The sequence below is a fragment of the Dermacentor andersoni genome, chromosome 5, assembly GCF_023375885.2.
Source record: "Dermacentor andersoni chromosome 5, qqDerAnde1_hic_scaffold, whole genome shotgun sequence".
NCBI lineage: Eukaryota > Metazoa > Arthropoda > Arachnida > Ixodida > Ixodidae > Dermacentor > Dermacentor andersoni.
Genome location: NC_092818.1, coordinates 50,012,166 through 50,028,752, shown reverse-complemented (window position 1 = coordinate 50,028,752; position 16,587 = coordinate 50,012,166). Strand labels below are relative to the sequence as shown.

The following is a 16,587-nucleotide window of genomic DNA, read 5'->3' as shown; positions in this document are numbered from 1 at the left end:
TACTTGTCCTACGCAATATGTATGTCCTCATGCAATGTTTATGCTTGTGCAATACACAGGTGACAACTGTAATGTCGTGCAATGTATACGGGTTGATAATGTTTAAGTTGTCTGGAATGTTAAAAATCGCCTGTCGCAGATAACGTAAGTATAGTCCTTACGCTGGATTATGCACAGACGTGGACATTTCTCGCAAGACAAATCGGAATACATATTCAATAATTAAATATATTTTCTACTTAACTGCTACAGAAATATGGCACATAATGCAATTTACGAATTGTAGCCGATGAGTTTGCATGGCGTATCCACTTGAAATGAGTCTCCAGAACGACACCAATTTGAAGTGAAGATATGCGCCATGACACTAGCCGTAATAATACGCCGTTGTTCCACTTACTACTCTTACAAAGCGCTTCTTTATGCATTCAAGCACAAAGGTAACTGGAACGACCATGTATTTTTTTCAAGACTTTAGGAAATAATATCTCGAAAATGCTTTCAGCGTAGAGATGTATTTATTATTATTATATGTTATCGGTTCCAAGGTAATTGTCATCATCATCATCATCAGCCTGGTTACGCCCACTGCAGGGCAAAGGCCTCTCCCATACTTCTCCAACTACCCTGGTCAAGTACTAATTGTGGCCATGTTGTCCCTGCAAACTTCTTAATCTCATCCGCCCACCTAACTTTCTGCCGCCCTCTGCTACGCTTCACTTCCCTTGGAATCCATTCCGTAACTCTTAATGACCATCGGTTATCTTCCCTCCTCATTACGTGTCCTGCCCATGCCCATTTCTTTTTCTTGATTTCAACTAAGATATCATTAACTCGCGTTTGTTTCCTCATCCAATCAGCTCTTTTCTTATCCCTTAACGTTACACTTATCATTCTCCTTTCCATAGCTCGTTGCGTCGTCCTCAATTTAAGTAGAACCCTTTTCGTAAGCCTCCAGGTTTCTGCCCCGTACGGGAGTACTGGTAAGACATAGCTGTTATAGACTTTTCTCTTGAGGGATAATGGAACCTGCTGTTCATGATCTGAGAATGCCTACCAAACGCGCCCCAGTCCATTCTTATTCTTGTGATTATTTCAGTCTGATTTCTGATTTCTGATTATTTCAAGTTAATTGTATTTTTGTTAATTAGTTCAACGTGTGTTTCGATTTCTCGTGCTAGTAATGTCCACCTGCTTGAATAATCGAGCTGAAGGACAAGAATTATGTTATCTGCCAAACAAAGTAGATTTTTAAAAAATTCGGGAAACTTGAAAATGATCTCCCGTATGTTTACGCGCTACGCCATGCCATTCGTAAGATATTGCGAAAAGCAAGCACGCGATCAGGCAGAGCTACATCGTCACACGTCCTCGCAGCGATGTCACAAGGACTGAAGCGATGTATGATGTCTGATGTATGATTCGTACAAAAATGGAAGCAAGAGGCGTAATTAAATGCCACATGTGAATTACAGCGGTGCGTGCCAAATCTCGAGGACTGGTAAAGAATAGACGCACACAAACAGCGGCGCGGCTAACCAGTGGCAACCGTCAAATGGCTCAAAGATGGGCCAGTCCAGACGAAATAAATTTCAAAATAATTACGCAGGTCCCACGCACTGCAGGAATCGATGTTGTGCGACGAAATTTGCAGGTACCTGGCTATGCCGCATCGTTTGAAGTTCTGCACTGCGTTACGAGATGAGCCGAAGTGTTTGTGCGAGGTGAGCAATTGTTTTTGTAACGACAGCAGCTAGGCGATGACGGTGACGACGACGACGTTTTTATGATGGCGGCGGCATGACCGACTGCTCCGACACTAAATAATAAAGAATGATACGTGACTGATTTTTTTAAGGCATCCGGCTAATTTGCTGTTTGATCCCACCATCGCATACATTAACTTTCTATATAAGATGATGATGATGATCTATGGGTTTTTCGGGAGCAAGGATGGCTTACTTAAAAGACCCGAAACGATGCGAGACAGCGTCCTACTTACCGCGTAGTGCGTGGAATGAGCGAAACTATGCTTCGCATTAAAATCAAAGAAGCTGGTAAATGTCACGCACTCTTCCAGCATAGGAGATCTGTGTGACTGCTAAGAGATGATAATATATATGTACTGGTTTTGTATTGGAAAATAATGCACAAAACAACGGTTTCTATGAAGGCTTTGTTGAAAGATTTGGTGATGGTGGAATAAAAGCCATAGAAGCACATATGGAGAAAACTCGGTGCATTGTAGACACCAGGAAAGCATCGATCTTGTGAGAATTTGATGTCAAACAAGCTCCATCACCATCGTGTTTCTGCGGTCGCCACCGCAGAGAGAATGCCACCGATCTGTGAGAGCTCATGCGCTTCACGTCACGCAAAACAGACAGATCACCAGCCAATGACTTGATAATTATGATAAGGAGCGATGGGGCCGTCACCGTTGGTAGTGGTTCGATGCGGATGGATAAGGTGCTAAATAGCGATAAGGGCTTTTAATGCCTTATAAGGGCTTATAGCACACGTAAACAACTCCCAGAGGAGTCTGCGTGTATTTTTTTTTGCAGCGAAGACATTTAGGTAGCGTTTGTTGTTATTATTGCACGATTCCACAATGATCAGAGCCGTTAACTAGCACATTTCTGGCAACGGTATTGACCCATTTTACGCTTACAAACAGGCTTGCCAGACGACTTCCAGTTAAGCCCTCTGGAACAACGCACGTTACAATAGCTCATAAATTTACAGAACCATACAGCTGGCATCACTTTTGCTATAGTGCTGGAGTGTTCGACAAGTGAATTTTATTAGTAAGTGAAAAAATAAAAAAGCCCATACGTTAGCTCCACGCATGACGTAAATCCTTTACATCTGAACGCATCGAGATTATGTGCCTACACTACACCGTGCGAGAAAATACTTTTTTCTTGATCCACATCCGTCGCATAATGCGAAGAATGTGGGATCGTTTCCCACCTGCGGCTATCTATCTTTTCATCCCCTTTCAATTCCTATAATGTATAATTTCTTATTTCAACTAGTAATTACAAGTAATTGCCCCGGTGTTGACCTTGGTGCCTTCGTTTGTTGGCTTCTTATGATATCCTTTTTCTTGGCTAACTTACCTATAAAAAAATGTCACATGACTGGAAGTTTTGCGGAGCCATGGATGCACCGCTACCACAGCGCGGACAAAACGGCCAGCACGTGCGTCCTTACAGTTCGCTTTAGGCAAAGAACGCACCCCGCAACTCGTGGGCGCGCCCTCTTTGCATCGGCGCTTCAGGTCCAACCTGCGACCAGCGAGCTACGACCCCCAACCGACCACTGGCCACCCAAAAAAAGGGCGAAAAAGAATGCATAATAAATTCTCGGGTTTTGCGTAACAGAACCACGGTCTTATTAAAATGCACGTCGTTAGCGAGATAGTCAGGGTCGATTTTGACCACCTGGGATTCATTAACGTGCACCTAAATCTTCATGAGTACACGAGGATTTTCGCATTTCGCGCCACGAAAATTCGGCGGCATTTCAAGCAAACACCCGGGCTCGACCTAAGCAGTGTGACGCCGTAGCCCCTAAGCTAATTTCGGCGGGTAGCAATTACTTTTTAATGCGAAAGCATTATATGTCCCGTGAGGCAGAAAATCCGGCGTGATCAGGCGATGGCACCAAAAATGGTCATCATCAGTAACGTCATCAGCGTCTTGTATTACGTCAGTAGCAATACTGAAGATAGTAAATAGTATGCGACTTGTATGGCCACTATAGTAATACAGAAGACAGTAAATGATGTAAGAACATTAATTAGTAGTGATTATGGATAATTATAGTGAATTGAAGTTAATTAAGGCGAATTAGAAGGAAGTAAATGACAGTTAGACCAAGTTAGAGCAAGGTGGCTTAAGAAGGAGTGAAGTGAATTAAGGTGGATAAAGATGCATTAAGGTGGATTCAAGTAGATTAGGTTCGATTAAGGTTGGTACAAATTAGAGCAAGGTGGATTAAAGTGTCATGGCTAAATTCAGAACGCGAGCTACTCGGATACAAGCTAAGTCACAAGAAAATTTTTAGGTATTTTTTGTAAACCATTTGACTGGGGGGGTGGGGTGGAGGGCGACCCGTTGACGGAAGACGAGGGTAGTTTGAAACATTGTGAAAGGCCTGGGTCTTGAAGTGGACATGAAAAGCTACAGGAATTCTGAGAATTGGGCTCGGCTGTGACTTAGTTTTTGCTTAGTTTTTCTTGCTTTTCCTAGCTTATGCGCGTCTACCCGTGTCCTTTCCAGTGGCAAAGAATGCTTAGGCCTTAGTGAACAAATGCAAGATTTCTTCGCCACTTCCGGCCTCTCCAATGCAATCCTACAAATTTAGCCGGAACGCCGGGCACGAGTGCGCCTCCACAGAGCAGAGATGATGATAGTGATCTAAAGAAAGGAAAGACCCTTGATTCTCCAACAAGTGATGCTCGAAAGAGAACGCCAGCTGCCGCAGTAGTACATGTACGTGAGGCGTTGCGTGAGGGGAGAGTGCATCGCCGTGATGCCGTGTCAACTCGCTCTCGCTCTCGCTAGCCTGTGTTTATGCGCGCGTTCTTTGTCCACGTAAGCTCTCGCCTGCGTTCTGATTGCACCTCGGTAAGGCCCACTGAAAACGCGACAAGCGTCTGAACACACTCGCCTGCCCGCGAGGTGTTTATCGCTAGAAGGACGCTCACCAGCGTTCAATTGGATATTGGGCCACCCCAAGACCTCAGGTTGGTCCGCAGACAAATTTCACCTTGGCCCACCCCCAAATTTAAGTAGGTCCACCTCCAAATCTCAAGTTGTCCGAACCTCAAATTTCATTTGTGCCAATGCCAAACTTCAAGTAAGCGCAACCCGAAATTTTACTAGGGCTACACCCCACCCCCATACTTCAAGTTGACCCACTCCTAAATTTAGGATGGCCCGCATGCAAATTTCAAATTGGCCCACCCCCAATTTTAAGGTGGCCTATTCCCATATTTCAACTTGGGCCGCCTCCAAATTTCAAGTTGACCCAATCTCAAATTTCAGTTGGCCCACCCTTACTATAAGCTTCGCCATGCATTTTGAAAGTAGCCCTATTTATATCGGTGGGTATTCGCCTTTCATTTTATTTTCTTCCTTTCAGTGGTTCCTTATCCCGCGAAAGCTTATAATCATGTCCATTTACGCTATCATACGATTAAATGTCCTTGCAAATTACGCATTTTTTGTGCAGATACTGGGCTGGGGAGCTCGCCAAAGAATGCTTACGGATTAATAGGATAATGACGATGGTGGTTATGGGGATTACGATGATGACTGCACTTAGGCACGCGTCGAGACAGTATCGAGCATGACCTCACCTCCACATAGTCGAAGGTGCAGTTGGCGTCGTGCTCCAGCTCAAAGAAGGAGAACGCGATGGAGATGTTGTGCCCCGAGAAGGCTTCGATGGTCCACGTGCAGTTGGCGTTGTGCGGCGAAGGCTCCGGGTAGTTGGGGCTTTCGATGACGCCGTGCCGTTGGTTCTGGATGCGCACGTTGCACTCTGCGCAGGAAAGTATCGTGCAGAATGAACCCGTGCTATAGGTGCTTCTTGCTGGGCTAGTCGGTTCATATTTACTAGGGGGACCTAGACGCGAAAACCGAAAAGGAATCGACAGGATAGAATGGTCTCTCGGCTGTCCAGTCATTTCTTTTTATGGTTTCGCATCTTTTCCAGCATGACAAGCCATTCTACCTCCTAATTATGATAGTACTTATTTCTTTCTCTGCCGCTTAGACAATCCTGTTGAATAAAGAAATAAAGCACTTGGTATTACGCATGTGTTAAAGGTGACAGTGGTAGGAAATACTCTGCATAGTGGCTGGCTCCAGTGCTTCAGTCTCGTTTAGAAAAAAAAAATAAGAACACGCGAGCGAGCAGCTAAAGGTCGCAGCTATAAAATCAAAACGCTGAAGCACTTCCCACAAAACATGCTGTGCGTGCTCCTTGTGTATGCGTTCTCTCTAAAAAAATAGTTTCCTTAGATGTCACCCTCTACCAGCGGTTCAATAACGAACACGATGTCCTGACGCACCACACAATTGTGGCCACGTGAATAGCAAGTACGAAAAAAGAAGTTTCGTTAAGGCCATTTGCTGGTGCATGTATATGCAGCCTCCATAGGAGAGACATTCGGCACTGCGTTCTTGAATTGTCGCTCATTAAAGTACATCAAAGGGCACATTTGCCTGTCCAAATGCGGGGGCTTATGCAAACCGTAATGGACCTCACGTCATGAACAATCATCTGCATCCTACACGTTTTTGCACGAGAAAATCGTCAGAGTTTCAATAAAAGAAAAGGTGAGAATAATGCCCAAAAACTGATTTTGGAGAATGAAGGCACTTTATTACTCTGCGCTCTGTGCACAGGATTGTAACTTGCATTAATATGACAGATGTGTTGGCGTATATACATGGCTGAAATAAAAAAAAAAGGAAATAGCTTGTTTATTAACCGTTTCGTCTCGGACGATCCCAAGCGGTTGAGCAACTCGCAAGTATAAAGAACGCTCCTGTGAAGGCTAGTGCCAAGTTCACTTCAACCTGGTGAGTCTTACGCCCGCCATAATCGCGCGAAGACGCACCTCACATTCATATTTCTTACCACCTTACTGAGGATTCTCAAGAGAACAGAGAAAAATAAATATTATGGGCTTTGAAATTGCCAAGTTCCTCGGGATTTCACGGCATTTTCAAAGCTGCGATTGTAACTGAATATCCTAAATTCACGCACGCAATCGCCTGCTGCTCGTTAACGGCAGGGCAACTGCGAATGTGGAAAACTTAGGCTACGCCGCGTCAGGTGTTGGTTTACTTCGGGTGACTAGTCTGGTTTTAATTCTTCCGTATACATTTATTCAAGATCCGGGTACACGTGCTCTTGTGCCGCATTTTAGCGCGTTACGAAACAATTGATCCTGACTTCCAGGGAGTTCGCAACAGAATTATCATGGCGTTACGATGTAGCCCCGGTCTTAATATTTTCACAGCTACAAATCGCTAACCCAAGGCCTCTCCCAGACATTGAATCCGTTTGAACTATGAACGTACGCATTATAATGTCAGCTAGCGAACCTCGTTTTCAATTACAAAAAATGGTCTCGGATGCACAAGATCATTCTAAAGGAGCATCTACGGCGGTGTTCCTCTAAAAATTACTTATAATACTTTTATTATTGCGGCTTTTGCTGTGTTCCCTGCTGACCTGGCTCAACGTTCAATGCTGAATAAAATCCAAGAATCCCTTCGCGTTATTAGTGCGCACGCATTGAGATCCAAAAGCTTGAAACGTGAAAACAATCCGGGACACGTTGATGGCGGCGTGACGTCGACGCCACATTTTAAATCCCGGTGGCTAGCACACAGGCTGCGTTTGAGCTTTACATCAAGAGATGGCGCAACTTACGCGCCGCGTACACCACGTGGAATCCCCGCCCGGCAGCCGAAGCATCGGTGCGGAATCGCAGGAACATGTTGTTGCTGGTGGACAGGAGCTGTCCCGGCCTCTGCTGGTCGTTGCACAGCTGAGCGAGGCGCTTTCCGCGATCCGACGCACCGTCGAAGATCTGCGCACAGTCACGGTGCGCTTAGAGTGTTTTGTTGACCATGACTCATTATTTAATGGGTCAGTGCATGCTTGTTAAAATAAGGCATATATACTAAAGAAGCACGAAAAATCAAACAACAAGCTTGGATCGGGAGCCGACCATTATCGTCTCCATCCCAGAGTACATTGTTCAGGTCATCGTTCAGGTCCAAGTTTGTACGGCCGATAAAGCTACTATTGTTACGTCGAATAACCGTCTACTAATTTGCTATCGTATTCGATGTTAGCTTTTAGGGCGAAACAGCAACTTTTTTTTTTTCGCTCACAGAAAATCGAAGAAGCAGAGCCAACTAGTCGAAGCCGTCTTTCGCAGCATCATAGAGTTTTGTCACGTATTAGGCGTTCTAAAGCAAAGCGAGGCTAGGAAGGAATCCTTTCTGTTTGACGTCCGGCGTGTGAAATTTTGTCCGGAGCACACAGTCAGTGCTCCTGACTAGCGGCGCTGAGCATCTATTTTTATTAATAAGCCAGTAATCGTCAAACTACGCATTGGAACAAAAATATCCCGGAAACCACGCCAACTGAAACCAATACGCATGAACACAACGTTTTGAGGAGTAAACGCACTTCGTTTAACAATCCGAAAGAAATGTACAAAACAATGTTTGGACCGATAGCTCAAAAGCTAGTAGTCGATCCAATATCCACTATGCACACATTAATGCGTAAAGGAGAGAGAGAGAGAGAGAGAGAGAGAGAGAGAGAGAGACAGAGAGATAGATAGATAGATAGAGAGAGAGAGAGAGAGAGAGAGAGAGAGAGAAATAGAAGGGCGGAAAGGCAGGGAGAAAATACAAGCAACGCCCAGGTGCAAGATGTCCTCACATGTAGACATGTTGTACCACCTAATACAGAGCAGAAAAATTCAAATAGCCACGATTGTACACCTAGGTATAATTATTATACTTAGGTACACAATCATCGCTAAGCCAGGTTTGACGGCTGTGCCTAGGTCGGTGGCTCGATATGACTGTCGCAGAATAGGCTTGGGCAGACATGCATCGTTAGCCGGGCGATATTCACGGGGTGGTCAAGCGCCGCTTGGCGACGACGGCTCAAAACCTTCCGCTCCCGCGCAACGCTCAGAGAAGACGGCCCGTCCTCGCTCTCGTTCATGGCCGAGCGCGCAGTGACTAGGCGAGCGCGGCCCTCCTCTTAGCCAGGCGCACGGCAAGTCAAGTGACAGGTTGCCATGGCTACGGCGCCGCTGCGGTCAAATGAAGGTCAAACTGCTGGCCACGGCGAAATTCGGCTCGACTAGGTTAGCAAAGCTCTCGCTTTGAAATAACGAAAAGACATTTAACAGTACTAAGAAATGTGAGCATTCTGTCCTGTTCGACAAGTAATACAATTATACAACTTAGTTTAAGTGTCCAGCTACTTTTACTTCTATTGGCAGCTCATTCGAAAATTTAGCGCCGGCAAACTGAACTAACTGTTCACCGTACAGGTTGCTACATTTTGGTAGGCTGAGATTACCATTTTAAGCTTGCTTAGTGTTAAGATTTGGAGAAAATAAAATACTCACTGGTAATGGGGAATCAGTTTGGATAAAGTTGTTTATCGCGATGCAGACCTTATGATTTCACAGTGACGTAAAGGATGCTGCAAACTGGAGGAAACTGCAACGTGAAGGGCGGCAGCGGAATCGTGAAGTTACCTTTACTGTAAGCAAGAAAGCTTCCAAAGCACCTGACCACGCTTTGCGAATAGCTGGGGGCGCGAACGGTGAGGGAACGCGACGCGCAGCTCTGCTATTAGCGGGAACCATGTACAGGAACACTATTTGGACTCAACCGACGCTTCCAGCATGTGTTGTGAACAACAAACTATGAGTCTGGTAAACTTTCCTGACATTACTTCTTTGACATCTATCACGCACCTGTAGGAGTGAGTGAATCCTTGGGTTGTGTAAGCAGGTTCCTGGTATAGAAATGATGCAAAGTTCTCATTGTACGGCGTTCAAGAATAGAAAAAAAAAGATCAACGAAGGAATCGGATATGACACGCAAGGAGGTCAACTCTAACAAAATGTCCGGTCGGCCGCCCTCCATCGAGAAAAAGGGAGGGCTGTGGAGAGGAAAGATGAATAAAAAGGAAATGAAAATGCGAAGAAATGAATTATCCACTTCCACATGGCGACGAAACTCACGGCTTTGAAACTCCGTCGCGCTGCCCTTATGCGTCCCTTATATATAGAGCATGATTGTACATCCCCGGGTAATTAAATGGCGCTCAAGTATATTCCAGAGAGCTCTGTATTATTTGCGCCATGCGGAAATCTGATTAGAGAGCCTTGTCCCGCTATGGAATGGCCGACAACATTCATAAACTTGCTTAATTCAGCCGATGACGATGCATAGGCGAAGGGAAAAAGAAATAACGTACCTCAAGTGCGTCGTACCGGCAGCTGATGTGCCTCTCGATGTCCATGTCGACGACGGCTAGAGCGATACGTGAACCCTCGTTGATTCGGATGTTCCAGCGGCACTCAGCGAGGTGACCGTACGGCTGCGGGTAGTTGGGCGAGATGATGCTGCCAGAGGCACCGCCCGTGGTCCCGCCGCAGCCTGCACAGTGACATTACCGAGGAGGTGTTCGACTGGTTGGGTACTGCGCCGCCCAAGAACTGAAAAATACACACTAACACCGGGAGGCTCAATGCCGAGACACAGCGCAAGCATAGCTTGCCGAAGCGGGCTATGCGACGCCAGAAGCTCCCCCGTGAAGAGAGATCGTAAACATGTGCCTTTAGTAAACAGCAAGAGACTGAAACCATATGTCATCATCATCATCGTCGTCATCATCATCATTATCATAAGCCTATTTTTATGTCCACTGCAGAACGAAGGCTTCTTCCAGCAATCTCCATGAGCCCTGCCTTGCGCTAGCTGGTTCCACCTTTCACCTGCAAATTTCCTAATGTCCTCACCCAACCTAATTTGCTGCCAACCTCGACTGCGCTTCCCTTTCCTTAGCACCCATTCTGTAACTATAATGGTCCACCGCTTATCTGCCCCAGACATTACATGGCTTGCCCAGCTTCATTTTTTTTCTCTTGATGTCAACTGGAATTTCGGCTACCCGCGTTTTCTCTCTGATCCACATCGCTCCCTTGCCATTTCTTAACGGTACGCACAACATTTTCCATTTCATCTTGCGCGGCTTTTAACTTGTTCTCAACCTTCTTTGTTAACCTCCAAATGTCGGCGCCATATGTTAGCACCGGTACAATGCAATGATTATTCACGCTTTCTTTCAACGACAGTGGTAAGGAACCTGGCTCGTTCTACACTAGCGCTATGAGAATAAGCACGTGACTGTTTCTGCAGTCAGTGGTACTCATTGATATAGCTCATGCTGCCTCTTGCCATTCAACTCGCGCCCGTGAGATTTTTTCTTTAGCGCCATCGTATAGGGCAAACAGCTAAGCCGTAGCCGAGATCAATCAATTGTTGTCTCTGGTCACGTCAAACACGGTCATCATGCGCTAATTGGAAATATTCGCTTGTAACGTGGAAGTTCCGTTCATCATGGCTTGCAGTTTCCGTATTCTCCTCCAAGGTTTAATGTGTTGCATGGAAGTACGCAACAATGCAGCCTACTTTGCTGTCTGTGAGAAGACAACACTCTTTATTCTGCTACGATGAGGAGTTGCGGTATTAAGTGAAGCTAGAAAGATAAGAAGGAAAAGAAAGAGACAGAGCACGTTCCGCGAGCATAGCCAATCACACCACAGAATAACAGATAAAGCTTGTCAGTGTTGAAGTCGCTTGTGCAGGTTCGTTTTTCTTTAGGGTTGCAATGATGCATTCATAGCGCTCTGCTGCGACGGCATCAGAGGTCCAATATAATTTGTTCTGAAAATGACCTGTCATCAGTGCTAGCTAACGGAGTCAGGGGCGATTTCCGTCTATGTTGTATCGACGGCAGCCACATAAGACGTATTCGAGGGCGCCCTTGCGACTAAAGCCATCACAAGCAGCGTCGTCAGCCATTCCTATGCGGAAAGCGAAATATTTCGTAACCTAACCATGGCTTCCAAAGCTGGGTAGCCAAGCGTCGGCGCAATTTTGGTCGCGTGCAAAGGCGAAGTGGTTCAACAGAGAAGATCGAGCACGTCAAGAAGTCAACCGCGTTGGCGGGGAGCAACGTGACAATAAAATCACTGGAAAGTCTCCCTTCTTGTGCCAAAACGGCCGTCAGCAAACTGTTTGCAAACTTGACGTAAGCGCAATTTGACAATGGCGGTCGCTAGCGCAGGAATAGAGAGTAAGGCCCTTTTTGTCCAAATGTGACCAACCATTAACCGAATAGTACTGTACGCAGCCGGGATTTTTAGGAAACACTAGCGCACCCTTCGCGGCACCGGTATTGCGTTGATGACATGATTTAGCGACCACGTCTAGCATGCTTCCGGCGGCCCCACTATTCTAGGGACCGTAAGGTCGCGTCGCCCGTTCCTCGAGCTGCCGAAGCCGTACAAAACGTTTCAGGCACACTCCACTATGGTATGAAGCATGACCGCTCTGGTCATGAGAAAAGAAGATCATGAAACCGATTCCGGAGCACAGTATAGGCAAAAAGAAAACTTGAGAGATAGGAGTGATACAGGCACCTGCACGGGCTTCCGAGGAAAATCTTTCCGAATAGCCTCTTAGTGTATGTGGCATTGACGAAAACCGGATGGCACGTTGTGAAAGCGTGTTCGTGTTGTTAAATTGCACAGAAAGGAAGCTAACTTCGACGTGAAGTCAGGCACACAGATTATATCACATCACGTGGGCAGCTGTTTTACCTGTCAGGGCGCTGTCGTAGTACACTTCGAATCCGGTGGAAGCCTGGTTGCTGCCGCTCACGAAGTGCAGCCGGAGAGTGTTGGTGTCAGAGACGAAATTCGCAGGGGCGCTGCGTTGGCAGAAGCGGCCCGCCAGCGGTGACGTCGCTTGGCCGCCGTTTCTTGCGACGGAAAGGGGAACGAAAGACCAAAAGGTAAACTGCTTATAAAGAACGAGGCAAGAGGTATATGTGAGGGCATAGGGGGACCTCCCTCAACACTAAGGCACTAAACACCCGATTTAATCATTCGTTACACTGACAGGTGGACATCAGTTAGGACATTCCGTTTATGTTTCACCCCTAGTTGATTGTGTAACGCTTTTTCATTCTTTGCTGTCAGAAGGAGAGATAAACAGAAATAGAGTAACAGAAAACTAAAACAGAAATAAAAGGCGTCAAATGAGTGAGGAACTGTACATTGAGTATGCGTCTTTGATAGCTCAGCTGCAAAAGGAGATCACGGTTGGCTCCATGACTACCTGCTCCTTGACATGAAAAAATGTACCAAATATGTGGTCCGAGCTCCACAACGACGTCCTTTGCAGCACTTTCAATGTAATTCTTCACAATGTGTTCTTCAGCACTTACAAAGAACATCGCGATCAATTATAATGAGTCCTAAATAGCAAAGGGCTTAAAACAGTACTACAAATTGATGAAAATAAAACAGCAGAGAGCTACAGTCTAATTAGGATAAATTCTGAAATTTCGCCTGCCAAAATCACAATCGGATTTTGAAGCATTCCATATAGCGTAGGTCAGCAGATTAATTTTCACCATCTGAGATCTTTAACGGGCATCAAGCCTAAGTATACTCGATCGTTCTTGCATTTTGGCCCCGTCCAAATGCGGCAGCAAGTGTGTGGCTTCTAGCTGAGCATCGCCAAAAGAGCCACAATCTGGCGATGATTGGTTTCAGTTGATATTGTAAGGGAAGCTGTTGTTCACAAGTAGTAGAACACTGATTTTTTTACGTGCTGCCAGAAACACTAATGTGTGAGTGTGCGTGAGATGTGCCAGCTCAATCGGTAATTGTAGTGATATGTACGTTCATGCTCTATTAATAGGGGCTGCCCGACGTCCACTTTGCCAGCTCTAATTTTCTTTCTGGCAGGTCCCAGCGTGCCCGACGCTTCGTAGCCGTACTCACAGGATCTCGAGGTAGCTGGGCCGACAGGAAGGCTCACTGGCGATGTCGAAGTGCGTGAAGTTAAGCCTTATCTGGCGGCCATCGGGAACGTGCAGCACCCACGAGCAATCTCGATCGTTCAAGTAAGTACGCGGGTAGAGCGGGGACCTGACAACGCCCTGGGACAGGTAGAACTCGCCGCCGCAGGCTGCGAAGAAAGAGGCCAGACTCTGAGGATGTCCCTACTGTGGTGCTTTGAAGAGTTACTGAGTCTTCTCTGAAACGCTGGGTGCCTGGTTTCTCGAAACACGTTGAAACTCTAAAAAACGAATGCATGTTGCGTGCTCGTGTTCCTTTTCTGAAACCTATGAGAATAACTGGTTCCTTTGGGAATGTGAAGGCTCACCCTCGTGAGCCTTGCCTACAAGTATACTGTCAGATACTGAATTCCTGATAACACGGGAGAAACCACCGAATTTGAACCTATATCCGCACGCAGACAATTGAACCACTTTTCTGGATAATTTACATAACACAGTGGCGTCTGTCCGACCAACGGGCTTTGTTGTCGCCATGTCATCTCGTAATGATCACGCGTGAAATTCCACCTTTCTTCGCCAGCACAAAGGGAATTCGAAACTCGCAATTTGTACTAACGATTTCAAAGTGAAATTAACTATAATCAAGTATAAGCATGATAAGAGAATCACGTTAATTTAAATAAGCATTGTTAACCCTGTAAAATGTAGCGTTTCCTGACGGGGTTATTTTGACCTTTTATTTTGCATGCATTTTTTTTATACATTACGTGCTAATAGAGCTTAAATTCTGCTCACTTCAACCTTGCTTTGATTATGTTGCTAGTTCTGTTGAAAAAGATATTCTGATTTGATCGCTTTCTAATACTGCTTGCGTTTAGACTGTGCTACTCCCCACAACTTAAACGAAACATATGGAAGATATTGTATCTAAATCAAATAAGTTGGCATGGGAGTACCACTCGCTTGGAAAATAATCAATGGTGAAAGAAAAGCACGAACCCGTCCTCTCGTTGAGGAAAATGTAGTGCGCGAGGAAGCCCTCTCGAGTGACGCTGTCGTCGGTGCGGAAGATTACTTGCAGCTGCCGACCTGATGACGTCAGTGTCGGCGGAGTCTTTAGTCCACAGTACCTGCACAGTTTATGGGCTCTCAGCACGTTTCGTTCTCAGCAACAGCACAACGTTTCTAAGCAGAATTGCAGAGTTAAAGCCAACAGTTCAACGCACATTCAGCAAAAGCATACACACAGCCTCCGAAGGAGCGACATTGTCGTGCACTCATGCCCTTATTAAGCTTATCAAGTGCATTTATTGCAGGCTTATGAAAAGAAATTTGAAAGCTTGAAGTTGCTTTGAAGGAAGTTGCTTTGACCTATAGGACCCAGTATTTTCTCTAGACCTAGTGGTCGTTGGAAAGCAAAACAAACTCTACCGAAGTGATACGTTCTCCCGTCTCTGTAACCGGCGGCGGTTTGAAGGAACATTTAATAGCGAAAACAATAACGAATTTAAGAATGCGCTCGTAAATGTTCCATAGACAACGCCTAGTCCGCACAAGAACGCATTCTTACCTACGTAATCATTTTCGTTGTTAAATTTTTGTGCCAGCCGGGCATGGACATTCCAAGAAGAGGCGTTACGCAATTTTTAACGCACCATAGCTATCCCCATACGGATTTGCGGTGAGTCCAAGGTGGTACAAGTAGCTATTAGTTAATGTGGTGTTCAGAGAAAGTTCATGATACATTTATCGAGGAGACGGGGAAGCTTATGTGGAAGTCTGCATTTTAAGACGGCGTCAATTGAGTAGACAAAGCGAGCTTGAAGCGATAGACTCGCCAAGTGATTCCTTGCCACGTGGTCATATTGTTTTGCAAGTAGAAGAGGAAAGCATGAGCCGGTGCTAGCTGTGAGGCACCGAGAAATATGTGCGCCACTGTGAACGAGAAAATTTAAGATGTAGCCATTGGTAGTTGTCATGAGTTCCCTTCAAGTCTGAATTGGAGTAGATGGTAAACTGACTGTAGTTGCAGCAATGGTTAATGGAAAATTAATGTATGTAAGCGAACGCCTGTTTGACTTGTATCTCATCTGTATCATGAGCATCGTAATCAATTACAAATGTTCTTTTATGATCTTCGTAAGCATTAGTAATAACAAAGTAGTGTTTTTGTAGTTGCTCATACCGAAATATTTGATTAGGACGCCTCGGTTTCGTAATGCGCGTGTATTTATTGCAGTTTTTGATTTAATTGAAGTTTGGAAATACAGTGAACTCTCACTTGAGTAAACTTCAAGGGACCGAAGGAAATAGTTCACTTAACTGAAAGTTAACTATACTGAATATTCACTAGACCAACATAAGACATGGCATACATAGTCAAAAGTTTGAAGTGCAATTTATGGAGCAAAAGACATGGCATCCATAGTGTTAGAAATGTGTGAAATGGAGTTTGTACATATCAACAAGTACAAGGTTCATAACAGTTATAATGCTGCCTTTCTCACTTAGAAAAAAAAATCTGTTATCTTCTTCTGCACTTGTACTTTTAAAGCGCAGGAAGTAACAAAACTGTCCAAAGAGTCAATGTTTTTGTACACTTCTTCTGGCACAGCTTGCTGTTGACACAAAGTCTCTCAACTTTCCAATGTACCCTACAATCTCAGCTAGAGGGCTTGAAACTGGCTCGGCAGTTGCCTCTTCTTCGTCTCTTCATCGTCTCTTTTTCGAAAGAAAGAGACGACGACCATGCCACGACTAGCCGGTCGGAAAAAAAACAACACACCACGTGGTTTGTGGTGTGACAGATCACCGCTTTGCTCTGGCGGCGTTTTAAGCGCCAGCGATGTTACTTTGTTCATGGCCTTCGAGATTACATGCTTGCTCGTTTTGTGCGGGTGATTTAGGAGGCCATGTCTC

General features: G+C 45.4%; 1 protein-coding gene across 1 annotated transcript in view; it reads right to left on the bottom strand.

The window, feature by feature from the left end:
• Window positions 1–16,587, bottom strand: part of LOC126530351 (cubilin-like) — a 206,637-nt gene that overhangs the window by 128,573 nt on the left and 61,477 nt on the right. Inside the window, exons 17-22 of the mRNA XM_072288317.1 lie at window positions 14,668–14,798; window positions 13,649–13,835; window positions 12,458–12,618; window positions 10,048–10,229; window positions 7,459–7,618; window positions 5,369–5,706 (exon numbers count right to left, since the gene is read on the bottom strand). Of these exons, the coding sequence (XP_072144418.1) occupies window positions 5,369–5,706; window positions 7,459–7,618; window positions 10,048–10,229; window positions 12,458–12,618; window positions 13,649–13,835; window positions 14,668–14,798 (1,159 nt within the window). The remainder of the gene's footprint in view (window positions 1–5,368; window positions 5,707–7,458; window positions 7,619–10,047; window positions 10,230–12,457; window positions 12,619–13,648; window positions 13,836–14,667; window positions 14,799–16,587) is intronic.